General features: G+C 43.7%; 1 protein-coding gene across 11 annotated transcripts in view; it reads right to left on the bottom strand.

The window, feature by feature from the left end:
• FRYL (FRY like transcription coactivator) overlaps positions 1–27959 on the bottom strand; it is a 978233-nt gene that overhangs the window by 212806 nt on the left and 737468 nt on the right. For all 11 annotated transcript variants that reach the window (XM_029588005.1, XM_029588013.1, XM_029587996.1 and 8 more), the window contains 4 exons: positions 21554–21666; positions 21111–21261; positions 20459–20562; positions 10618–10803 (listed from right to left, as the gene is read on the bottom strand). In XM_029588005.1, coding sequence (XP_029443865.1) covers positions 10618–10803; positions 20459–20562; positions 21111–21261; positions 21554–21666 — 554 coding nt within the window. The remainder of the gene's footprint in view (positions 1–10617; positions 10804–20458; positions 20563–21110; positions 21262–21553; positions 21667–27959) is intronic.

Raw genomic sequence — 27959 nt, 5'->3', positions numbered from 1 at the left:
CTAAAAGCTTTCTTAAGGTGATGCAAAATATCTAAAACATTTCTTGTCTGAAAATGTTTCATTCATCTTCCAAAGGAAAGCTGTTTTGTTTAAAGCATTGCTTTGCAATATTACAGTACATTACATTTTTCCTGGAAGGAAAAAGAGTGGGTAATACTTCTGTGTTTATTTTAAAACTGAGGTATTAGAGTCCTTACATTTATTAACTGCATTGCCTTAAATTATACACACAGATGTGAATTTTGTCTTAATGAAACAAGACAGATAAAGTTAAGGGTCTGTTTATTAAAATGTGTTTTATTGTTGCAGGTTATATGCACAAGTCACTAATTCTTTAAAGTATAATTCTCAAAGACTTTTACCCAAGTAGATAGATATTTATCCAGGTAAAATGACCTGTCTGAAAACTGCCCTCTTTAAATGTGGTTAAAAGTATGCATGTGCTCTTTTAGCTGCAGGAAAAAGTTTCTTGTTGGCATGCTTAGGCTGAGGAGGAAAATGACGCATGTACATTAAATTTTCAAATGTACACAAGCTATTTACCTTCCCCACATTTTTTATTGTATTCAATTATTTAATTATTTTGTATGGTATTTATTGGTTTGTTGTAGTTCACCCTGAATACTCTGGAAAGGTAGATTATAAATTGGATAAGTAAAAAAAAATTTGCATGAACAAATAGCAGGTGTAAAATTACATAGTAACATAGTAACTGTTGGCAGAAGACGACCAAATGTTCCATCCAGTCTGCTCAGCAAGCTGTACATGGTGGCAACTGCCACTCTGTGAAGAGCACCCCCAAACCCTCTGTCAAAGGTAGCAACTGCCGCTCTGTGCAGCTTACCCCATTCTGTTAGGGTAGCAACTGAAGCACCAACAGGTCATCCCCAAGCCTTGTGTTAAGGTTAGCAATATTTACAATGAAAACCAAGCAACTGTTAAAACTCATAACAAAAGTACTGTTCGCAACATTTTTACGAGGTGACCAGCCTTCTTAATAATTCAAACAATGATGCTTGAACATGCTTTGTTTTTGTACTTGCGCAGGACTGCCTCTATGGCCAACCTAATGATTTTTCCCCAGATGTCTGCATATCAGTACCCTGAACCATAAAAGTTGGAGGTCCAGCACTGGATGTCATTTAAATCCAATTTCCCTGCCATCAAAGTGGACAGAGAAGTTGTAACTGCGCCAAAAGCACCAAGGCTAATTGGGTTACAAATGTGAAAGTGTCTCAAATAATTGCTTTATGCTACAATCTAGCTTTGAATTTGTGGTCTCAAATGTGCAAGATGGCCACCCCACAATAATGCTGGTCACCTTAAGCTTTATGTTAAGGGTAGTAACTGCTGCTCCCTGCAGATTACCCCCCCCCCCCCTTCAGGTTACCCTATTTCTTAATTTCCATTCTCTAGCTTCTAGGGATCCACAGTGCTTATCCGTTGCTCTTTTGAATTCCATTACTGTTCTAGTCTTCACCACCTCTTCTGGGTGGACATTCCAGACATCTACCACTCTCTCTATGAAGAAATATTTTCTGATGTTGGTTCTCAGTCGACCACCTTGGAGTTTCATGTTGATCCCTAGTTCTATAAATTTCTTTCCAATAGAAAAGATTTGATGTCTGTGCATCATTAAAGCTCTTCAGGTATCTGAAAGTCTTTATCCTATCTCCCCTGCACCTCTTCTACTCCAGGGTATAGATATTTAGATCTTTCAGCTTCTCCTCATAGGTCTTCTAATATTAAACCCAAACCATTTTGGCTCCCCCTTCTCTGGGCTGCCTCTATCTTGTCTCTATCCTTTTGGCAATACGGGCTCCAGAAATGAATACAGTACTCCAGGTGAAACCTCACCAAAGACATGTTCAGGGCACTATCTCTTTTTTCCATTCATTTATTCGTTTTTCATTTAGAACAGTTGTGACATCAGATCAACCATTTATAGACCATAACTAATACTACTTGTCCTATCCCCCCCCCCCGAAATTCCTTCCCCATTTACTAATTCTTTACTATAGGGAGACAAGTGAGAAATTGCATCCGATAATGATCCCAAACGTATCCAGAGTTACTCATTTATTGCCAGCTTCCAGCAGAGAAGATTCACAACTAATCTTTCCATTAATTGCCAAGTCTTCAGTCCAATAAGCATGTTCCAGGGATATTACAGTTGCTTAATACCATCCTTCACTGCGTTTGAAAGGGTAGACCAATAGACTTGCCAGATGCCCATAAATTTTTCTTTAATGCCTGTGGACTTATTTTACGCAGTCAAATATTCAAATTGAAGCAATCTATAAAATCGACTCTTCCATTGTTCAGTCACCAAGATAGTTTGTACAGCTAGTAAAAATGCTTTACGGAGAAATATTTTCTTGCTTTCAGTTAGATCTTCTAATGAACTATCATAGTCCCAAAAGATACATTTGAGGCATCCTTGGAATTTTACGGTGTATCATCCACCCTAGGTATATCAGAATCACAGTCCAAAATGTTGATTATCTATACACACTCCCACAAAGAATCTTTTTCAATAAGGCATTTCAAGCATTTATTATTGCACAATTTAGCTGCTAATAACCATGCTCTAGGCATTTACATGCAATGTAGTAATTTGTAACCTGTTTCTTTGATATTTACATTTTCTGTGACATTTATATAACATTGCAATATTTCCAGCACCTCTGATCTTCCTATTATTGCTGCTGGTTTTTATTTTATCCACTACCCCATCTATCACTTTGATTTCTGTATGTTTTTAATTACTTTTTTGAGAGATGAGCGTGAATTGGTCTTTCCCCTTTCCACACAAAGACTTCTCTCACATCTGCAAGTTATGAAATCTTTTTTTTTTTTTGACACAAAGCCTGCATATAATTTCGATCTTGTAGGAAGGCATAAGAATCCTTAGCGTCCAAACTGTTGCTTTCTTGTAATTCCTTGAAACTTTTAATTGCATGGTCTCAACCATAAAAAAATTGTGAAACACTTACAACCCCTTTGTTTTCTCATATTTTAAACAACATTTTCTAAATCCGGCAAAAATTGTGGGTTTCCATGCAAAGTCAGGAATGGCATACTACAATCTAGTTTATGCAATTTATGTTTACATAAGAAATTCCATGCTCTTCTTCCTGACTATTATTAAACTATACTTACATTAGGTGGGTCCTCTGAGTTTTTAACTTGCATAATATTTTCCGGCTAATATGGGAATAACAATGCTTTTAGAAAGATACACGGAAAAATAAAACTGGTACCAAACAGCCAATCTTTTATATGCCTTAATACACATGCTAAATTATAATCCCTCCAATTAGGCCAGTTCATTCCTCCCTGTCGTCCATCAGTCATCAAGGTGTTCAATGGGGCTCTTTCCTTATGTCTGCCCCATACAAATTTCCTCACATTTGATGAATTAATGTAAAGTCTGATTTTTCTCAACCATAGTGGAAGCTGTTGAAAGACAAAGCCAACTCGGCAATTCCATTATTTTAAGTAAATGAATCATCTCCGTCAGGGACAAGGGCAATGAGGCCCAATATTCCAATTTTTGTCTTTTTTATTTATTTATTTTTTTAACAGCATGATGTCCACCTCTTTTAAAAGCATAATCCCCAGGTATCATCTTCCGCTCTACCCATTTTAATGGAAATTTACCTCTCCAATTGACCTGTAAATCTTCATATATTTCCAGAGCCTCAGATTTGTTGACATTTATTTTAGCCCTGTAAAAAGCTCAAACTTTCTCGAATATTTTATTACTCCCTCCAGTGACTTTTGGGGTGAGCATAGAAAAACCAGAACGTCATCTGCAAAGGCAGCTATTTTGAATACTTGGGTGCCTATTCTGAACCTCTCCACCAAGTTATCTTTTTCAATCTCTCTTAATAAAGGATCAATCAAAAATAATATAAAGAAGAGGCGAGAGTGGGCAACCCTACCTTATCCCCCGATGAAGAGGGAAATCTTCCGAAATTTGACCATTAGCTATTACAATGGATCTTGGTCACTGATATAGTAAAGAAATGTTTTTAACTACTTCCCATGAAATTCATATCTTTCTAATATGGAAAATAAATATGGCCATGAAACCCTATTGAAGGCCTTCTCCGAATCAAACCCCCCCACCATAGCAGGACACTGTCTTTTCTTACTTTCTTCCATTGTTATTATCAATTTTGTCATGTTTATGTTGATCGAAAGCCCCTTCACAAAAACTACTTGGTATATAGAAATAATCGTAGGAAATATTATAATTAATCTATCTGCCAAAATTTTAGCATACAATGTTTTGTCATAATTCAGTAAGGAAATAGGCCTATAGGATGCAGAATTGATCTGATCTTTTCCAGGTTTCTCTGGGTATCTAAGAAAAAATTAAGTAAAGCCTGTTATTTTCAGGATATCCAAATCTTTTTTTAAAGAAGTCTTCTACTTGTATAAGGCCCCCATATACAAGTTTTCATAAAATATGTAGAAAATAGCACAAACATCTTTATTTTGCATTGTACAATTACCCCTATCATTCTTTAATTTTTCTATAAAAGTCTTACCTCTGCTCAACTTCACCATATTTGCTAATAGCTTCCCTGCCTTATTACCGAACCTAAAGAATTTATGTGCCTCATTGTACATTGATCTTTGTGCCCTTTGATGTAAGTGTGATTTTAAGACTCCCAGAATAGCCCTGTATTCCTCTCTAAATTTCTCTGTATTATTCTGTGCCTGTTTTTTTTTTTTTTGCTTCCCCCAATTGTTGTTCTAATTCTATTATTTTCCGATGCAATGCCTTAGATCTAGCAATCATAAATTATGTAATCTCTCCTCTCATCACCACTTTACTCGCTCCCCAGTATAACACTGGATTATCTTTATGTCTGACATTATGTGTTTCAAATTTCTTCCATTTATTTTGCAAAAACAGTTTGAATTCTGCATCCTCTACTAATTGACTTGGGAACCTCCAAAATCTCGGCCCCAGCACAGCAGCTGACAATTTAAAATCAATTGAAATCATCGCATGGTCCTATATTTTAGTTGGGCCAATTTCTGACTTCAGTATTCTTGAGAAAAAAGAATCAGAAATGAGAATATAGTCAATCCTAGACATGGTCGAGTGCGCTCTAAATACATAAGTGTAGTCTTGCGCTGTAGGGTTTAGGGTATGCCAATAATCCAAGAGTATTAATTCTCTACATCAGTGGTTCTCAACCTTTTTTTGGCTGGGACACACCTGACACAAGGTTCTCACATGAGTGACACACTGACATGTGACCATCACGGGGCTAAATGTAAACATGCACTCTGCATCCACAAGAATCCCGTCAACCCCCAGCAATGAGTGCAGAGCAGATCTAGGGCATTACCCTGTACAACTCGCCATACAAAAAAGATATTCTGGTTCTGATGACATCTCAGTAAAAGCAAAACAACTCCCTTTACTACCAGGCACAATAGCCTTCCTTATGAAAAGACAGTAATAAGAACATGCCATACTGGGTCAGACCAAGGGTCCATCAAACCCAGCATCCTGTTTCCAACAGTGGCCAATCCAGGCCATAAGAACCTGGCAAGTACCCAAAAACTAAGTCTATTCCATGTTACCATTGCTAGTAATAGCAGTGGCTAATTTCTAAGTCAACTTAATTAATAGCAGGTAATGGACTTCTCCTCCAAGAACTTATCCAATCCTTTTTTAAACACAGCTATACTAACTGCACTAACCACATCTTCTGGCAACAAATTCCAGAGTTTAATTGTGCATTGAGTGAAAAAGAACTTTCTCCGATTAGTTTTAAATATGCCACATGCTAACTTCATGGAGTGCCCCCTAGTCTTTCTATTATCCGAAAGCATAAATAACAGATTCACATCTACCCGTTCTAGACCTCTCATGATTTTAAACACCTCTATCATATCCCCCCTCAGCCGTCTCTTCTCCAAGCTGAAAAGTCCTAACCTCTTTAGTCTTTCCTCATAGGGGAGCTGTTTCATTCCCCTTATCATTTTGATAGCCCTTCTCTGTACCTTCTCCATCGCAATTATCTTTTTTGAGATGCGACGACCAGAATTGGACACAGTATTCAAGGTGGGGGTCTCACCATGGAGCGATACAGAGGCATTATGACATTTTCCGTTTTATTCACCATTCCCTTTCTAATAATTCCCAACATTCTGTTTGCTTTTTTTGACCATTTCAATGTGTTATCCACTATGACACCTAGATCTCTTTCTTGGATAGTTGCACCTAATATGGAACCTAACAGTGTAACTATGGCATGGGTTATTTTTCCCTATATGCATCACCTTGCACTTATCCACATTAAATTTTATTTGCCATTTTGATGCCCAATTTTCCAGTCTCACAAGGTCTTCCTGCAATTTATTACAATTTATCACAGTCTCACAAGGTCTTCCTGCAATTTATCACAATCTGCTATATTACAATGGTTGAAACCATTAATTTTCAAAGACATCCGAACTGTATTGCAAACCATGATTTTCTCAAACCTAGACTACTGTAATTCTCTATTTCTTGGTCTTCCCACATGTCTCTTAAAATCACTACAATTATTACAAATTGCCTCAGCAAGACTTTTAGTAGGAAACAGGAAATTTGACCACATTACACCCTCGCTGATTTTACTGCACTGGCTGTCAGTACAATCACGAATTTATTACAAAGTATTAACATTAATATTCATTATCATTCATTCCAGTAATAATAGTCTGATTGGTATGACACTATAACCATACACACATCAGTGAACAATAAGATTGCAAAATAAAGGACTATTGACTGTTCCTACAATACGGAGTACACATCTGACTCAAGTAAGAGATCATGTGTTTTCCATAGCAGGCCCAAAACTTTGGAATTCTCTACCTGAGATGTTACATTTGATACCAGATAGAAAGATTTAAAAGTGAACTAAAAACATGGCTTTTAAAAAATGCATATAACCTAACCTAAAAACATCAAAAAGTAAGGAAACTACAAAAACAAGAAGGATGTGAGATATTAATTGAAGCAAAAGGAATAAAATTTAATGAGAGAATGTAAGAATCTCAATACAACTATTATGAGATATTTGTTATAGTATTTTCCTTAACAACTCGCCTTATGTCATAGATCTTTAGAAAGTGGTTTAAGATGTATTAGAACATTTCATTTAATTTATGTTAATTCCTTCTTCTGAATACTACCTCTGTAAAATGTCAATATTTGTTGATTTATAGTTATGTTACTTTTGTAAACCGTTGTGATCTTTATTTGGAACGATGGTATATAAAATGTCTAAATAAATAAAATAAATGTTCTATGCTGATGTCTGCTTACTCCGTTTTATTTCTCCCACTAAGGACATCAATGTGGAAGAAATGCTTTTATCTGAGTCATGTTTAGCAGAACTCCTATAAACTCCAATTGTGATGACAGGCTTAACTGGGATTTTGGGTAGTTGAGATAAACCCAAACAACTCCCAAAGCTTAGATGGTTTTGCTTACTGATTTTATGGCATGTCCAATTTGTGTAGACTCACAACAACCAATACAAAACTTTTTGTATGCATACATGGCTTTGACACTAGGCCAAACAGTAGTATACGATATTGGAGGTAATGTTTCCCTACTACAAATTTGAGTTATTAAGTGACCTGGAAATATCTCTAAGCGCTGATCTGATCCAGATCCTCCCCGAACAAGAATTTGCCCTTGAAGGGAAGGGATCCCAGCAGAGTCTTGGAGGAGGAGTCCGCCAACCAGTTGCGGAGCCAAAGCAGACGCTGAGCCGCCACCGCTGCCACCATTGACCTGGCTAGAACCCTCAGGAGATCATACAGGGCGTCCGCCCCGTATGCAATGACGGCCTCCAAGCGGTCTGCCTGACGAGTCTCCTCTGAGAGGTAAGGAGCTGTTGCACCCAGCGGAGGCCCGTGCGTTGTGCTAGCGAACTGCAGATGGCGGCCCGAACGCCGAGTGCCGAGACCTCGAACACCCGCTTGAGGTACACCTCCAATTTCCTGTCCTGAAAATCCCATAGCGCCGTACCTCCTGTAACTGGTATGGTAGTGCGTTTGGTGACCGCCAAAAAACGGCAGAATCGACTGTCGGCACCTGTAGCATCTCCAAAAAATCCTCAGGAAGCGGATAAAGCTTCTCCATGGCTCTAGTGACCTTGTTTCCCTCCGTCGCATCCCACTCCCGGGACAACTGTAGGAAAGTTGGATGGGTGGGAAAGGCCTTGGCCGGCGGCCGAAGCCCGGCCAGCAAGGGGTCCCCCTTCTTCGCCACGGGTGCTGGTTCCTGGGGATCCGGAGGAGGGTCGAGATCCATTTCTTGCAGGATATGGGGGATCAGGGCTCCAGCTCCTCCCGTTGGAAAATGCGGAGGACCCTGGGGTCATCCCCCTCCAACTGAGCCGCTAGGAGAGGATCGTCCGAGGGCGAGTCCGGCTTCTGGTCCCCCACGCTCCCGGGGGGGAGTGCGCACCAAGCCATCCCCTGTGAAACGGGCGCTGCTCCCCCTGGCCCCCCTGGTTCCCGAGGGGTTCCCCCGGTAAGAGGATCCAATCTAACCAGCTTGGGGGGGGGCGGTCCGGGGGAGAGATCCGGAGGGTTGGACATCCTGGCCAAGTACTCATTATGCATCAATAAGATGAAATCTGAAGAAAATGGTGGCGGTCCTGAAGGGGGTCGAGATGCATCCTCCTCTGATCGGGGTTCCTCCCCCAGGGGCTGCACATGGACCAAGGACAGCGGAAAACCTGGAAAGGATGGCTCCGGCTCATCCTACGAAGATCTGGTGTCTTCCCAATCTCTTTAATTTCTAGGGGCTTGTTCTGATATCAAGGTAGGCAGAACCTTCTTGATTCTGATGAGAGTCAATAAATGGTTAGCCAAGGTATAAGACTTATCCCACAGAAGCCCCCCCAGGATGTAGGAATTTTGCCAGCTCCTGGGTTCCATGATAGCCTCTGAGTTTAGTTCCTTGGGCCAAAGTTTACTTTGGCTTCAAATATCTCTGTTTACTTGCTAATCCCTGCAGTCAAAACACTGCAGGGTCTGTCTTCCTCTTCCACTCCATCAGGGTTGGCCTGGCTTGGGTGGCAAGCCCCACAATCTATCAAGGGGAATAGATCTGGATTCTCCCAGATGAGTTGTGGGCACATCAGATATAAGCCTGCTGTGCCCGCACAAACAAAGGGCTCTGGTCCAAAGAAGCAGCTTGTGGTTCGTAAACAGAAAGGAAACCTAGGCTATTCAAGCTGGACCTGCTGCAGTTCCTGTCCTTAATGCAGTGTTTCCAAACCATTTCCTCGATGTCTACTTGGCATCGATACTCCTCGATGTCAGTAAAGTAGCTCCTTTGCTTTCTTTGGATGAGGAGAGCTAGATTACAGTATATCTCCCTAGCCTCTAAGGATGCTCAATTTCAAGGAAGATTGATGCTTTCTCAGTGTCGATGTACTGCCAATGGGATGCAAGTCCTAGCTCCTTCAGTGCTGATATCCTTGCCTCCAATGCCAATGGGCCAGACTTAATTTTCCCAAAGAGCCTTTCCATTAGCTCTAATCGGGCACAGTGTCTTCTGGCAGTTATCTTCCTACATGCGGAGCACCCCAAGATGCTGTGTTTATCCTCCAGGAAGAGCACACACCTGTTATTTATAAACCTTTGATATTCTACCTTTACCTAGGAAAGTCTCAAGGCACATTATAATCAAAATTATAATTACAATTACAATTGCGGTTATCATAGTTTACAATCCATACAGGTACATCGAGGGATCTGTGACAGACATAAATAAATATGTAAAGGTCATCTACTTGATATAGTGTATTTGGATTTTCAGAAGGCATTTGACAAATTCCTCGGTAAGAAATTCCTCAAAAATTAAAAAGTCATGGGACAGGAGGCAATATCCTATTGTGGATTAGTAACTAGTTAAAAGACAGGAAAAGACTCAGGTTTCAAACACAACAGATATCTGCTTGGCAGCATTCAGTGCTATTACTGATCTGGCCTGGTCTCCTCTCCCCAGTATTAACATTCTTCTGCTCTTAACTATTCATTGGTCCTAGGTCAGGTCAAATTAGATGGCGAGAAGCTGGGGGTAATCCTGCTGGCTGACTGGATATTGCACCAAGTCAGGGTATAGAAAGGAGACAGAACCCAGGTATATAACATGAAAGAAATATTGCTGTTTAGCAGATATTTAAAATTTTCTATTCTGATCACTAACCTAAAATGTTATATAAAACAATTAATAAAGATTCCTGACATCACAAAAGATACCTTGCTTCTACAGTGAGGACAGCTTAGTGTGCAGGCTTTAACTGATTTTCAGATATAAGTTAAACTCAAATATTTTGCATGAAGAACATTGAAATATTCCAATCTTATAACAGCTTGTGAATTAGAGATATTACTTAATTTTCTCTGTAGCTAAATTAGTTTGGTTTCATTTTGTGAATAATAATATCCAACTAAAGTTGACTTATGTGACATACTTAATGGCTAATTAAATGGTTCCTTGGTCCAAAACATTTTGGTCATGAAGCAATTTTGGTTGTTCTCTACCTATGTAAATACTATTTTGCCAGCATTTACCTGTGAAAGTGTACTCTAAATGTGCAGTTTGTTTGACAGTGAGCACCCTGGGATCATTACAGTCTCTGTTTCTGAGAAGGACCGATGCAACAGCCTGGACATTATTGTTGGAGACCATCACAATCAGCAAATGTAAAAGCAGGCGTTTACAATGCTCATATACCTCAGGGTGATAATGATCAAACCCTAAAAAGGAAAAAGGAAAAACCTACAATTAATCCAAGTAAGAACAGTTAGCAACACTCAGATATTTCTACTAGCTTCGTCGTCACACTGGGAGAAGTACAATAAGTTGTTTCAAGATTAAATTGTTTAGGACTGCACCTATGCATATTTTTCAAAGGAAAGATTAGTACAGTATCCAAGTACAAATTTCAATATGCTGTATTAATAAAGACCTCAGTTAACAGTACAAATAACAATGCACATCCACATCAAGATGCACATACAACTTAAATTGTAAAATCTGTAAATTTTCCTTTATAAATGTGTTATCACCCACAAAGTATCTATGGTTTACAATCAACAAACTACAATTACTTTAATTAAAAAAAAAAAATCACATTTTTCTAGAACTAGTGCATTATAACAAGATTTTAACTTGTTAAGTCAGAATTAAAGGAGCATGGTAAAACAGGTAGCTTGTAAAATGTACCATTATTGACCTTCATGAGGCAGAAGTCTGTACAGGTGCTTAGTTTAGGAAAGGAGAAAAGGGGATGGAGATGAAGCATATTTGAAGTTTGTCATGAGCCCTGAAATGCTTGGTGGTGCTTACTAGATGCAACTTTAGCCCCATGTCTTACTAAAGACTGAATAAACACAATCATGAAAAAAATAAATTTTTTTTAAAAATATACAAAATAGCTGAAAAACAGCATAAAAAACAATCTTGGATGCAGACAAGTCATGGGGGGAAACTTTTCCAAAACAGTTACCCAGGCAGGATAAAGCAAAATTGCTTACCTTGTAATAGGTGTTATCCCAGGACAGCAGGATGTAGTCCTCACATATGGGTGACGTCATCCACGGAGCCCTTAAGCGGGAAAACTTCTGGCAAGTTTCTAGAAGCTTTTAACTGGCTGCCTGAGGCTACTGAGCATGCCCGGCATGCCATGATATTCCCTGCCACAGGGGTCTCACTCCAGTCTTGTATGTAGCAATAAGCGTTAGCCAAAAATTATATAAATAAAGTCTGATGCCCAACTCCTCGGGGTGGCGGGTGGGTTTCATGAGGACTACATCCTGCTGTCCTGGGATAACACCTATTACAAGGTAAGCAATTTTGCTTTATCCCAGGACAAGCAGGATGCTAGTCCTCACATATGGGTGATTAGCAAGCTAGAGGCTGAGTCATTGTCCATGCAGTTAGCAGTTATGCATGTTTGAGGAAATGATGCAGCCGAAGATCACAGTAGGCTGGATGCAGAGGGAGTTGGGATTAAACTGGAAACAAGTTCTTTAAGACAGATTGTCCATAGGCTGAATCCTGTCATCCTTCCTGGTCCAGACAGTAATGAGCTGCAAAGGTGTGAAGGGAACTCCATGTTGCTGCTTTACAAATGTCAATGATTGGTACTGAACGAAAATGTGCTACTGAGGTTGACATTGCTCGTACTGAATGTGCCTTTACTTGCCCTTGGAGAGGAAGGCCTGCTTTTGTATAGCAAAATTGTATGCAGTCTGCTAACCAATTGGATAGAGTATGCTTTCCCACTGCGTTACCTGGCTTATTTGGGTCATAAGAGACAAAAAGCTGATTGGATTTTCTGAGGGACGTAGTGCGATTCAAATAATAGGACAATGCACGTTTACAGTCCAAAGTGTGCAAAGCTCTTTCGCCTTGATGAGAGTGAGGCTTTGGAAAGAATGTGGGTAGAACTATAGTTTGATTTAAGTGGAATTCCGTAACTACCTTAGGAAGGAATTTTGGATGTGTTCGGAGAACCACTCTATCATGGAGAAACTTTGTATAAGGTTCATATGTGACCAGTGCTTGTAATTCACTAACCCTCCTAGCTGATGTAATGGCTATGAGGAAAATAGTTTTCCATGTGAGAAATTTAAGTTCACAGGTATCTATGGGTTCAAAGGGAGAACGCATTAAACCTGTTAAGACCAGATTTAGGTCCCATTGTGTAGCTGGGGGCCGAATTGGTGGTTTAAGTTGAGTTAGACCTCTCATGAATCTACTGACGAGAGGTTGTGTGGAGACAGGTGCATCTCCTATCTTGTTATGATAAGCTGAGATTGCACTCAAATGTACTCTGATTGACGATGTCTGAAGACCAGAGTCTGAGAGATAGTACAGATAATCTAGAAGAGTAGTTGTGGGGCAAGTGAAAGGATCCGTATTGTTTTGCTTGCACCAGGAAGTAAATCGTTTCCATTTGAAAGAATAATTCTTTCTTGTGGAAGGTTTGCGGGAAGCTATAAGCACTTGAGAAACATTAGTTGAGAGATTAAGTGATTGCAAGATCAAGCTTTCAACATCCATGCTGTCAAAGATAGGGATTGAAGGTTGGGATGGCGCAACCGGCCCTGATCCTGAGTGATGAGAGTGGGAGCCACTCCCAGGCGTATTGGATCCTTGATTGACAGGTCTAGCAGTGTGGGAAACCATACTTGTCGAGGCGAATATGGGGCTATGAGAATCATGGACCCCTTGTCCTGCTGCAGCTTCACCAGCGTCTTGGTGATAAGCGGTATTGGAGGATATGCATATAGTAGGCCTGAGTTCCAAGGGCGAGCAAAGGCGTCCTTGGCTGGTTGGTTCTTCTGTTTGTGCAGAGAACAGAAGTTGTCCACTTTGTGGTTCAGATGTGACGCAAAGAGGTCTGTTGTTGGTTGTCCCCAACGTTGGAATATCTTTGTCGCTATCGAGGGATTCAGAGACCACTCGTGTGGTTGGAACTGGTGACTGAGTCAGTCTGCTAGTACATTTTGAATCCCTGCTAGATAAGTGGCCTGCAGGAACATTGAATGGTTCAAGGCCCAGTCCCAAATTTGTGCTGCTTCCTGACAAAGGAGATACGAGCCCGTACCTCCCTGTTTGTTGATGTACCACATGGCTACAGTATTGTCTGTCTGGATAAGCACAGTCTTGTGTGAAAGGCAGTCCTTGAACGCATGCAGCGCATAACGTATAGCTCGAAGTTCCAGAAAATTGATTTGATAAGTGGCTTCGAGTTTTGTCCAAGTTCCTTGCGTTTGGAAAGAGTTCACATGAGCTCCCCATCCCAAGGTGGATGCATCTGTAGTTAATGTGATCTGAGGGATCGGTTTTTGGAAGGGTAGGCCCTTGCGCAAATTGTCCTTGAGTATCCACCATTGTAGCGATGAGCGTAGTTGGTGGGTTACTTGGATGCGAGAGTGAAGTGGTTGAATGGCTTGGATCCATTGTGAGCGAAGAGTCCATTGGGTTAGTCGCATGGCAAGTCTTGCCATCGGAGTAACATGAACTGTTGAAGCCATGTGGCCTAGTAAGATGAGAAACTGATGAGCTGTCACTTGTGGTTGTACGGACATGGAGTACGCCAACCGGGACAGTGTTTGAGCACGATCTTCTGGAAGAAAAGCCTGTGCAAGGTTTGTGTCTAATTCTGCTCCTATGTATTGTAGCAGATGAGACGGTTGGAGGTGGGAATTTTGATAGTTTATGAGAAAACCCAGTCTGTGAAGTAACCGTATTGTGTAATGTAGAGAAGTTGGTGCTCCTTGGTGCGACTGGCTTTTTATCAGCCAATCGTCTAGGTAAGGGAAGACATGAACACCTTGTTTGTGCAAATGTCCTGCTACTACTGCTAGGCATTTGGTGAATACTCTGGGAGCTGAGGCGAGGCCGAATGGTAGGACTCTGTATTGAAAATGCTGGTGTCCCACCTTGAATCTTAGGTACTTGCGATGAGGTGGGAATATAGGTATGTGAGTATAAGCATCTTGGAGATCCAGAGAACAAAGCCAATCCCCCCTTTGTATGAGAGGAAGCATGGTGCCTAATGATACCATTCTGAATTTTTCTTTCTTTAGAAATTTGTTGAGATTTCTGAGATCTAGAATGGGACGAAGTCCTCCAGTTTTCTTTGGAATGAGGAAATATCGGGAATAGAATCCTCTTCCCTTCTGTGAGTGTGGTACGTGTTCCACAGCTTGTGCTTTCAGAAGAGTAGATAATTCCATTTGTAATTGAGGATTGTGTTCGAGATAGGAGTTTTGTGGTGGAAACTCCTGCGGGGGAGCTGTGAAGTCCAGGTGGTAACCCTGATGAACTATGGATAAGACCCATTGATCTGTGGTGATGCTTTCCCATTCGTTGTAAAATTGGGAAATCCTTCCCCCTACTGGTAAATCTGGAAAGGGGTTTGGTTGGCTCTGTTCTCCGGGACTGCTTTCAAAAGCCAGAGGTGGAAGCCGTTTGGGGCGGAGGCTGCGGCCTTGCAGCTCTCTGCTGTCTTTGCTGAGGCCGTTGTTGAGGCCTTGTAGAGCGTGGTCTAGAGGTCTGAGGGTAATATCTCCTCGGCCTGTAGAAAGGCCGTCTGGTGTCTCTACGCGGCGGCCTGCGGGCAGGGTGAGTTGTAGTATCATGGGACAAAGTGGAGAGCTGTTTTAACGTTTCAGAGTGCTCTCTAAGCTGTGTTACGGCATCTTGCACCTTTGTTCCGAACAAGTTGTCACCTTGGCAAGGCAAGTCCACTAGTTTATCCTGGACTTCTGTACGTAAGTCCGAAGCCTTCAACCAGGGCCATCTTCGTGCACTGATGCCTGATGCTGCAGTTCTGGAAGAAGTCTCAAACGCATCATACGCCGCTCGCACCTCATGTTTGCCCGCATCCAGACCCTTCTGCACAATCTGTTGTGCTGCCTCTTGCTGTTGTTGAAGTAGAGATGGGAGAAATTCCTCAATCTGCTTCCACAGATTTCTTTGATGCTGCGTCATATACAGCTGGTACGCAGCAATCTTAGAATTCAGCATCGCTCCCTGGTAAATCTTCCGTCCCATAAGGTCTAGGAATCTGTTATCTTTCCCTGGAGGGATAGAGGCGTGCGTTCTGGACCTGCGTGACTTCTTTTGCGCAGATTCCACAACTAATGAGGTGTGTGGCAGTTGTGGCTTCTCGAACCCTGGGGCTGCTTGGACTAAATACGTAGAGTCCACTCTACGATTTACTCCAGGTGTTGTACACGGGTGCTCCCAAATCCTTTGTTGAAGTTGTAGTAGCACTTCATGTACTGGGATAGCCAGGTTATGTTTTGGGGGATCTACAAATTGTAGTATCTCCAGTGTCTGCTGTCTTTCATCCTTCTCCGCTTGGAGCTGAAAAGGGATGGATTCTGACATCTCTTGGATGAAGGAAGCAAAGGATAAATCCTCAGGAGGGGATTGTTTCTTGGCCTGAGGCGGAGTACCTTCTGATAAAAAATCCTCTGAAGAATGCTCCGATTGTGTATCTGACCATGTATCTGTTGGGGGCTGGTATGAATGATGGTCCAGCCTTTTAGATGGTGATATCCTAGATGGTCCTTGTAAAGGATCTTGGGTGTCCGGTGCACCATCACTGGCATCACTTTCCTCCTCAGGCTGTGAAGGCAAGGAAGCTAAAAGATCCTGATATCTTTTTGTAAGCATTGCATGCAGTCTTCTCTCAGAAGAAACTTCTAGAGCCTGTAGGGATGTGTGCTTAGACTTTCCTGATGCCTTTTTCCCCTGCCCTGGAGCTCTGGACGGAGCTAGGGTGTAATGTGGTGTTATTTGTGCAGCAGTAGGAAGTGCTGTAGTTAGAAAAGAGAACATGGAAATGGAAATCAATGAGGAGATAGGCCTGGAAGCCATTGTGGACATCGAGGTTTGTAAAATAGTCGATTCCATCGATGGCTCTGACAGCTGTATCGACGATGAAGCTGTAGAAATCATTGGATCAGCCGGTATCGCTGAAGAGCAGCAGGCCGCCTCCATCGGCATAGAGAGCGCTGTTAGCGGAGACGCTGCAGTCATCCTCGGCATCGAGATCGACGATGGCACCGGCATCGGCATCGAGATCGATGATGGCACAAGCATCGATGTCGAGGAGGGCATCGACTCGAAAGTCGGCATCGATTGAATTATCGGCATCGGCCCGATGGCCGGCATCGACTGAGAAGTCGGCATCGACCCTAGGGCCGGCATCGGCGATGTCGCCGGCATGCTTTCTTTAAGGGCATCAGTGACAATTTTCTTAATCAAAGCGGTTAAGTCTGTCACGGAAGTCGATGGTATCGATTCCTCTGTAGGCGTTACGGAGGTCGATGACAATTTCCGCTGTTTAGATACTGGTTCCTCCGGCGGTGGCAATGGAGGAATTGAATGATGTCTACGGTGCTTATGCTTTGTACGAATCTCAGACACGGATTTTGACGATGCCACGGATGGTGTTGGCGATGAAGCGTCCCCCGAACCTTCTGGGATTCTCGTCTTTAGAAGTATCTTCTTCGATAAGCCTACCGGTGAAGATTTAGTCGATGTCGAAGGCGACGGCGATGCCCGGATTTGAAAAATCTGAGCCATTTTTTCATGGTGAAGTTTCCTACCTTTCGCCGTCATTTCTTGACACTGGGCACAAGAGGCGATGTCATGGTCTCCTCCCAAACAGCGCACGCACTCGACGTGCGGGTCCGTGATCGACATAGTCCGGTTGCAGGCCGGACATTTTTTGAATCCGGAAGTTTTCTCCGTCGACATCCGTCGATGATTTCGGATTCCTTTTTATCAAAAAAGTATATGATGTTTGTCACCAGCCGGTGACAAACCGAGTGAGACCCGTAAAGGGTAAAAAGTTGAAATTTAAAGTTTGTCGTTGCGAGGTAACTCACGGGGCTCCTGGAAACCGCGATGCAGCTAGCAGCGCGGAAAAAAGAAGACTGGAGTGAGACCCCTGTGGCAGGGAATATCATGGCATGCCGGGCATGCTCAGTAGCCTCAGGCAGCCAGTTAAAAGCTTCTAGAAACTTGCCAGAAGTTTTCCCGCTTAAGGGCTCCGTGGATGACGTCACCCATATGTGAGGACTAGCATCCTGCTTGTCCTGGGATAAATAGCAATTTATCTGGGTAAAAAAAAAAATGGCTAGGCTGAAAATTGCCCTCTGCCTGGCTAAAAGCAGGCGTGGGTTTTTACAGCATGTGCACTTCTAACTAGATTAAAAAAAGGTGCTCCCATGGGTGCGTTTAGGTTGGGGGGACTAAAACAGCAAGTGCACTAGACATTTTCAATAGTACACACATTCTGTTTTACCTCCTCTCTGCCACTTGCACAAATGATAGGTGCACAGTATTGGGTACATTTTCAAAAACAGCACGCGCGCGAACAAAAGTACGCTGGATTTTATAAGATACGTGCATAGCCGTGCGTATCTTATAAAATCCGGGGTCAGTGCGCGCAAGGGGGTGCACATTTGTGCAACCTGCGCACGCTGAGCCCGGCGCGCGCTGCCTGTTCCCTCCGAGGCCGCTCCGAAATCGGAGCGGCCTCGGAGGGAACTTTCCTTCCGCCTCCCCTCACCTTCCCCTCCCCCTACCTAACCCACCCCCCCGGCCCTATGTAAACCCCTCCCTACCTTTGTCGGCAGATTTACGCCTACCCGAGGCAGGTGTAAATTTGCGCGTGCCAGCGGGCTGCTGGCGCGCTATCACCCGACCTGGGGGCTGGTCCAGAGGCCTCGACCATGCCCCCGGGCCGGCGTCACGCCCCCGACACGCCCCCTTTGCGAAGCCCCGGGACTTACACATGTCCCGGGGCTTGCACGTGCCGCCGAGCCTATGCAAAATAAGCTCGGCGCGCGCAAGGGGCTTTTTTTTTTTTTTTTAAGGGTTAGGCGCATAACTTATGCGCGTAACCCTTTTAAAGTCCAGTCCTATGTGAGCACTTTTAGCACATGTGGTTTGCTGCTGCTAATTTTCAAAGGGAAGACAATGCGTTGCTGCACTTTGAAAATTTACTGCAATGTTTGTGGGCTAAAAATGCCAATGTACAGAGCAAGTAATGTGGCTATTTAAAATTGTTCCCACAAAAAGCAAGCAATGAGAAAAATATAGCTGCTGAGAACAAAAATGACATAATACAAAGAATTAGTATGTGAACATAATGCCAGATAGCTCCTCCTGCTGGACATTGAGATGAACACAAGTCAGAAAAGGGCTACTAAAATAATAAAAGGCCTCCAACACAAACACTACAAAGTAAGGTCTTAGACACAAAAAATATACTCGCTAGAGGAGAGGAGGGATGAGGTACATGATAGAAACATTCAAATATTTGACTGTCTTCAACAAAGTATGGAAGAATTTTACAGGAAACAAGGACAAGGGGGTCATAATATGAAGTTGCAGGAGCAAGATTCAATAGAAATATGTAAAAATGTATCTTTACTGAAAGGGTGGTAGATACCTGGAATAGCTTACAGGAAGACTGTGAAGGGGTATATAAGAACCTCAGAACACCTTAAAAGACTGGGATCAGTTTTTCCTTAAATACCCAGAGTGAGAATTCAGGCCACAGGAAGTTTCCCAGGGGAGAGGAAAACAAGCTCAGACTCGGGAAGAAGCAAGGAGGCCTAGGGTGGGTGGAGGAAGCACCAGCCACTATGCTAACACACTGTATGAATGAATACCCTAATTTTTGAGACAGCTGCTGAGGTAAGCAGACTTTCCACTGTTTCCTTTTTGTAAATAATAATAAATTATTTTTGTGTGAGAAAAGGCCATAGTCCAGACTACTACTGTCCTCTGGCACCCTCCCTGAAACCAAGGACTGCTCCCATCTTACCACAGCCAAAATTGTGACAGAATGTAAAACATGTTTGCAACAGACACAGAGTGCAGTGGTAAGGACAGATTGTGGGTAATAAGCAGAAGAAATAAAGATGTCGGCTGAGTGTTTGCTCATTCAAGTGAATCTTGAGAGGATAAAAGGAGGGAAAATACAAACGAAACAGAAACATCTAACATAACGATAGTTAAAGACATATGGCCCATTTAGTCTGCCCATCTTTACAGTCCCTTCCTATCTCTCAGAGTTCCTCTGTGCTTGACCCATGTTTGCTTGAATTCTGATACTGTCCTGTCTCCATCAACTCCACCACTTTTTGTTTAAAGAAACATTCCCTTAGATTTTGTGAGAATCTACCCACTTTCACCCTCATCCCATGATCTAGATAGAGCCTTCTTTCCTTTGAAAGAGGCCCGCCTCCTGTGCATTTATTCCTAGAGGGATTTAAACGTCTCTTTCATATCTTCCCCTTTCTTCTAGGATATGGAAAAATTAGTTCTTACCTAATAATTACCTTTCCATGAATCCAACCAGACAAGTCCAGATGCATGGGTTATGCCTCCCAACCAGGAGACAGCGACTAGCAGGTTTGCTGACCTTAGTCTGCCAATATTCTATATAAAAAGCTAAGATAAACATTTTTAATGCACTAAACTTTCTCTCATCCTCCAACAAAAAAAAAAAACAAAACTAAACAGAAGGCTTCCAAGGGAGAAACAAACAAATAACGGAACAGACATAAACCTTATTAAGGAATGCAGGTTATTTCCTTAACCAGCACACACGTAGTTATTCTGAAAATGAACCAGGAGACTAGTAGTCTTGGCACAATAGGGAGGATTCTGGAATGGTATGGCTGGACTCAAGGAAAGGAAATTATCAACAGGTAAGAACAAGTCAAGATATTCAGGTTCTTGACATCAGATTTTCCTGTCAGTGCTGTTGTATACAGTAAATTAAAATTAGGGAATGAATGTGCAGTTTAGTGCTGAGGAGACAAAGAGCTGAATAAATTTTAAAAAGTATGAGCAGATTTTAGTTACCCATGAATATTGCATGAAGCAACAGATGCAGGTAGCCTCCCCATTCAACTTTCACACTATGGTCAATTATCAAGTCGGTCAGAAGGATCACAGCTATGTTACACCTGCAGAAAAAGATTGTGACTGTCAAATAGATCTAAGTAAAACTGTTGATTTAAAAAGATTATTTTTTTTAATATGGAGCACTCTTTAAAACCTTAGACCTTTCCCTCCCTCCTTCAATTAATGAAAAAGCATTCTTGAAACTTTCCTTTCTTTATGGATGCTACAACCTTTAGTTACATCACTATATACATTCATATAACATAAGAAATCACATAAGTGATTTTCAGTCTCAACTGGATCAAAAACTAAAGATAAAGTAGCAACTAACTAGTGATTGCTCCATTAGGGTCAACATTATATATTTTTTTCCTTGAAGTTCACGACTAAAATGTATCTTTATTTTGTCTCTGTCCAAAGGGTCTCTGAGCCTGAAGATCTTTAGCCTCTTGCAATAAATCAATACAGGGTACTTAAATATTCTATGAAGTTGCAAAACTCCATTAAATTGTTTCTGGCTATTAATTCTACACTACAACAAGAACTGAAATAAATTACTTTATACTGGGATGGCCTGACTTGCTGTTTCTTGTTTAAGTGTAAACTTTACCTGTGAAGAGACATTCCAGGTGTTGATGTTTCAGGCAGGTAATCCACCAATGGTGACCAACAACCTCCAGTGGGAGGAAAAGGAAGTGGTTCGCCTTGATTATGCTCCATGACTTTTAGTCGCCAGTTAGAATACAATGGCATTGAATCACCTATCAAGCATATTTACATTCATTAAACCATATAGAAAATACTTTTCAATTTCACTTCATTCTACTAATTCAAGACAGCTATTACACATTATTGTATATGTTGGCCACAAAACAATTTGAAAGATCTGTAAATGGATAGGATTTAGTGTCAATTCTCCAAGTGCTTCCATCTTACGTTGTTCGCTTTATGTCCTTTATTTTCCCTTTTGGCTATGTTCAGGTACAAAATTACAACATAATTTAAATGACAAATATCAGTAGAACTGGTAAAATTATTATTTTTTTTTTTTACTTTTCTCTTCTTCATATGATCCTCCAGAACTGCTACTATAGCGAGATTCTAGTCTGTGGTGCTGGCGGTTTAGATTACTGTTCAGCCCACTGTAGATGTCCAGATGCACATAGCTGCAAGAAAGAAAAAAAGCCATTAACTGCTGGCCCCACTCTTTCCTGGCTAAATGGCAACTTTACATAATTTATTATCCAATCTAATGACCCATATAAACACAAATATAACAAATCTTTACTTAAACAATTTTTGAGTGGTCAAATGCCATGTCCAAGTTGTAAAACAAGTCTCATATATATCTCCAAGGAAATAATCTACAACTATCTGGGAAAATTTCTTGGAAGTCTATGACTAATATAAAAAATATATTGTAATAAGTGTTATTTTTATTATTTGATGGAAGGGAAGAATGTGCCATATATGTTATAATATTTTTCCTTTTACTTTCTTCTTGTTTCCATTTGATATTCAAATAACTTAGGAGGCAATTTTCAAATAACTCACATAGTTGCAAAGTATCTGGATGCATTTAATGCACACACTCCTGTTGAAAATTAACTAACGAAAAGTATGTGTACTTAAAGTGCCTGCATATCTTGCACCTCTATTTTTCGGCGAATTGTTGAGCAGGTACAAAACAGCATGTGTACTTCTGAGAATGACATGTACTTGTGCTGTTACTCTCCTTGACCAAAACATGCCCACAGGAAAGCTAAGTAACGGGGTTCTCTGTAAACAGGAGGATAAATCAGTCACATAAGCGATGACTTCATCCAACAGCACCATAACGGAAAGCTCTCTGAGCTCATAAAAATCTAGGTGGTCTTTCTAAGCATGCGCAGTCCTTCATGCACAGCCACCTGCTGAGTGAGTACAACAGATATCGGGGGGCTCGAAGCGACTGGCCGAGCCTGCCCCCATAACGGCGCGCCACCCGCGATGTGCGGCGGCCGTCGGGGGGGCGGGTCATCGGTGGCAACAGGCGCGCCGCTGATGACGCGTCCCACCTGGGGGAGGGGGGGCGCCGCGTCATCGGCGGGCGACAGCGGCGCGGGCTGATGACGCGGCGCTCCCATTTAAAGGGCCGCGACGGGCGTGGGTCCACCCTTTTCCCCCTTTGCCGAGGACCCGGACGACACGGAGAGCAGCGATCGGAGAACGAGGGCCACGAGGCGAGCGGGCGAATCGCGATTCGGGCGGCGATCGGGCGGGCGATCAGCGATTCGGGCGGTGATTGAAGCGGCCGCGCGGGCGGCGAGCCGGGTAGCGATTCGGCGGGAGCGGCGATCGCGAGCGGCGTTTCGGGCGGCGTTTGGGACTCAGACACGGTAGGCGAGCCGGGTGGCGAGGAGCCCAAGTGTCGGCAGTCAGGGGGGGGAGAGGAAGCCACGAGAGGCAGGCGGCTTGCGGCAGGCAGCGGAGAGGGGAGCCGAGACCGAGCGAAGGCATGCAGGGGGGGGGAGGGGGAGCCACGTGGTGCAGGCGGCTTGCGGCAGGGAGCAGGAGCGGCACGGAGAGCAGCAGGACCGGCTGAGAGGGGAGCCACGAGCGAAACAGCAAGTATTTAAAAAAAAAAAAAAAGGGGTTATCTATGTATCTATATGCAAATAAAATAAAAATGTTTAAAAGGAGGTGGTAGGCCCGGAGGAAGTTTGTCCCTGAGTCCCTGGGGGCTATGAGTTTGAACCCCACTTAGGGAGGGAGGCTGAATGGGAGTACTTGATGGTTTAAAAAAAAAAAATAAAAATAAATAAATAAATAAAAAGGACAACAATAATATATATATATATTCCTGGGTGATTCGGGCCCTGCCCCCGGTGTGCTCCACGTAGACCAAGGGATCGGAGTGGGAAGGGGTCAAGGCGAGACGGGCCAGGGGATTTCAGGCCCATGCGGTATTTTACCAGGGGCCGTAGGACAGAACGGAAGGGGGGGGAATGAATACCTTTGGGGGAGAGGCGAGTCAGACAGGGGGGAGGCGGAGGAATGCTTAAAAAAAAAAAAAAAGAGGAATAGGGGGGGTTTTTTGATGGTGGCATATGCAGGATGGAACAGGAATGCGAGATTAAACGTTAAACCTGTGAATGTTTGTAAAAAAAAATAATAATAATAATAATAATAAATGTTTTATCGACAGCAGATTAGGGGTACGGACGGCATAGAACCAGATTGATTGCTTACGACAATAGGCAGCATGTCACCCCGCAGAACGGCAAGAGCTCCGCAGAGGGCCAAGGCAGCAGGTAGAAAACAGATGGTGACCAGATCCTCAGCACCTGCGAAAGCCAACGACAAGAGTAGAGCGACCCCCAAAACAGCGCCAGGGAGATTGCGTGGTGCGAAGGGAACAAGAGGTGCGGCCAGCAAAAGCAGAAGGGGCACCATTAGGATAATGGACCAGAGACGAGGAGAACACCAAGCAACAGAAATCGAGGAAACAGCAGAAGTGGAAGCAGTGGAGCCAGCGCGAGGGGAGGCGACTGGAGAGAACACTTGCGACGGAAGAAGTGTGCACGAGCCTCAGGCAGGACAACGAAGTGCACAGGGACACTCGCCGTACCACGCCGATAGGCGGGACGAAGAGTGGTACGCATACAGGATGAGTCACCCGAACTTTCAGAACAGCGGGCCACGGCCACGCGAGCATTGGGGATACAACAATCAAATGGATCACAGGTGGCAGAATCAGGACTGCACAGGATGGTATGACGGCCCCAGAATGGGATGGGGCGATCCTGGTCCATACCGAGGATGGGGTCCGGCAAGACGACCATGGGAGTGCCCACAGGCGGAATTGACCAGCCAACAAGCCCGGTCTTCTTGGGGACCTTGATCGGCGCCACCACCTGGGCCATCACATTATCAAGAAGGCGAGCAAGATACGTGGTCTGTCAGAAACACGGGTGACAGCGCAGTAAGAGTGGATACACCAATGCATCCTGTGGACGCAGTACGTTCAGAGGGGCAGACCTTTTGGAGTGGGGCCCAGGAACAGCAACGCGAGGTGGAACAACCATCCACTAGTCAAGCGGCACAGCAAGCACAGGCTGAACACGGCAGTGCGGATGAGTGCGGGCACAAAGAGGGGGACAATGGGCAAAAGCTGATGCCTTCAGGGGCGGGGCACACGGGAACTGCAAGTGACCAGGTCAGCAAAAAGAAGCGCAAGGCGAAGCGCAGGCGTAGGGCAAGCACCAGCTCCGATAGCTCCACAGGCTCATCAGATTCAGACTCTAGTTCCGATAGCGAACAGAACGCACCGAACAAAACAATAGATAAAGTGACAAGGGGGCCACCGGCGCTCACAACTTTATCGGAGCTGTGGGAAGAAGTTCCCAAACAACTGAGGAAGAAAATATGCAGAAGAAAGTATATTGATATATTTAGCATTCTGCACGGGCGACGAAAATCGGGCGAGCGAAAGAAGTCGAAAGACTCAACCACAATAAAAGACAAAGAAATCAGAATACCCAAGAACATAATCAATTGGACGAAGGCATTCTTATATATGACCAGCGTCGTAGGGCGGAAGGACCCGTCGCAATACGGACCCATGCTGACCTACGCGGTCAACATCATGAGAGCTTACCAACAACACGAGGGCTGGTCATGGTTGAACTATGACGAGAAGTTCCGTGACAAGATGGAGGAGAACCAGTACATGACTTGGGGAACGCAGGACGTCAGCCTCTGGATAGAACACATGACGCGCAAGTCATCAGACCAAGGAATGAGAGCAAAGAGCGCAAGAAGGACATCACTGTATAGGCAGACCACAAGACAGGCAGAGACTCAGGATAACACCTGTTGGCGATTCAACAAAGCAGTATGCTCATTTCAAGATTGCAAATTTAAACACGTTTGCACTAATTGCGCTGCCCCACACCCAATGACGAAATGCCCAAGACGGGCAACGGAAGGGAGTAAGGCTAAAGCAAACTGAGAACCTGCAGTTCGGAAAAGCTCCTTCACCAGTTCAACTGGAGGCTATGGAACCATGGCTAGACTTGTACCCAAACAAAGAAAAAGCAGAAAGGATAAGGCAAGGATTCAAGGAAGGGTTCAGCATCCCTTTTCAAGGACAAATGCAAACAACTAACACAGCCAATGCCCCATCAACAACGAGATACGAGGACATAGTACATGAGAAGTTGGAAACGGAACTAGCACTTGGAAGGATAGCGGGTCCATTCACGCAACAACCTTACCAGCGCATGTTCATATCACCATTAGCAGTAATTCCCAAGAAGGAAAAAGGAAAGTTCCGACTTATACAGAATTTGTCATTCCCACCGGGCCGGTCAGTAAACAATCACCTCCCCCCGGAGGAATGTTCAGTGCAGTACGCATCATTCGATACGGCGGTGTCGATGTTGCGTACCTGCGGAAAAGGGGCCAGGATGGCAAAAGCAGATATAGAGTCCGCATTCAGGTTACTCCCAGTGCACCCGGATAGCTTCCCGTTGTTGGGATTTACATTCCGCAATCAGTACTACTTCGACAAATGCATGCCCATGGGATGTTCAGTCTCATGCGCATACTTTGAGCTATTCAGCTCATTTTTGCACTGGGTTGTAGCAACAAGGACGGAATCCAAAAACATCATCCACTACTTGGACGATTTTCTATTCATTGGCCCACAAAATTCTCACACATGCGGCAACCTGCTTGATGACTTCCAGAAGGTGGCAGAGGAATTCGGAGTCCCATTGGCCAGCAACAAAACAGAGGGTCCAACAACGATCTTATCATTCTTGGGAATAGAGCTGGATTCGAAAAAAATGATGGCCAGATTACCGGAGGAAAAACTAAAAAAGCTGCGCGACATATTACAACAGACGAGCAAGGCAAAGAAAATAACGCTCCAGGTCGCGCAAGCAATCTTGGGAACACTAAACTTCGCTTGTAGGGTGATTCCCATGGGCAGAGCTTTCATACGAAGGTTAGCTACAGCGACAGTAGGGATAAAGAGACCACACCACTATCTTCGAATAACGAAAGATATAAGATCGACTTTGAAATATGGAATTCCTTCCTAAAGAATTTCAACGGTGTGGCAGTCATACAAGACCCGCCAATGTCAAGCGCAGAATTGAACATACAAACAGACGCTTCAGGCGGTTGGGGTTTTGGAGCACTATGCCAAGGGGCGTGGTGTGCCGAACAGTGGCCGGAGGAATGGAAAAAGAGGGGTATAACGAAGAACATAACCTTCCTCGAGCTGTTCCCCATATGGGTCACGTTAGTATTGTGGAGCGCGAAACTACAAAATAGACACATTATATTCTGGTGGGACAACCAAGCGGTTGTGCACGTTCTGAACGCTCAGTCAGCAAAGTGCCCAATGGTAGTCAACCTGCTGAGGGAGATAGTGTTGGAGGCATTACGCCACAACATAACCATTAGAGCAAAACACGTCCCAGGGGTCTTGAATGGTGCGGCTGACGCTTTATCTCGTGCTAAATGGCATCTATTTCATAAGCAGGTACCCACGGCAGAGACAACAGCGACCCCAATGCCGACACGATTATGGGAAATTGGTCGGCAACAACGAGAGAACTACTCAGAAGATCGGTAGCACCGTCAACCTGGGCGTCATATTCCCAAGGTTTCGAGGAGGTAACCAGCTTCCTGGAGAAGAATGGGTGGAAACGAGGACCAGCTACAGAGGAACTCATGATCAAATACATAGACATGTCAATGGAGAGCGGAACATCCAGAAATGCCATCATCAAGCGCCTGGCAGGAGCAGCTTTCTTCTTTAAGGCACGCAGGTGGGGAGACCCCACAAAATACTTCATTATAAAGAAGATGCTGGCGGGATGGGCAAGGAAGACCGGCGCGAACAGGGACGAGAGACATCCTATTACACATCACAGGCTAAAAATGCTATGGGGGACATTGGCCGAGGTTTGTTCATCTGCATACGAGACCAGGCTATTTAGAGTCGCATTTGCGCTGGCCTTCTTCGGAGCCCTACGAATCAGCGAACTGGTGGCCCCCAACAAGAAGGACGACGGACAGGGTGGACTGCTGCGCAACAACGTCGAGTGCACAGGGGGGGGCGCTAAGCATAAAAATACATAGGTCTAAGACGGATCAGCAGGCGAGGGGCAGCACGTTATGGCTAAAACGGGTTGTTGGTTGTAATACATGCCCCATTTTAAACGCAAAGGAATACTTGGCCGTACGACCAGAAGGCGGAAAACACTTCTTGATTCATAGCGATGGCTCTCCCTTGACGAGATTTCAATTCACAGCAGTCTTGAGAGCGGCGGTAAATAAGTTAAAGTGGGACGCGAAGAAATTCAGTTCACATTCCTTCAGAATTGGAGCTGCAACAAGCGCAGCACAGGCTGGTTTGGGAAAAGAAACAATAAAGAAAATAGGAAGATGGAGGTCCAATGCA

The sequence above is a fragment of the Rhinatrema bivittatum genome, chromosome 1 (genome assembly GCF_901001135.1).
Source record: "Rhinatrema bivittatum chromosome 1, aRhiBiv1.1, whole genome shotgun sequence".
Lineage (NCBI taxonomy): Eukaryota > Metazoa > Chordata > Amphibia > Gymnophiona > Rhinatrematidae > Rhinatrema > Rhinatrema bivittatum.
Note: the sequence above shows the minus strand (reverse complement) of the source record. Positions and strands in the feature narration are given on the sequence as shown.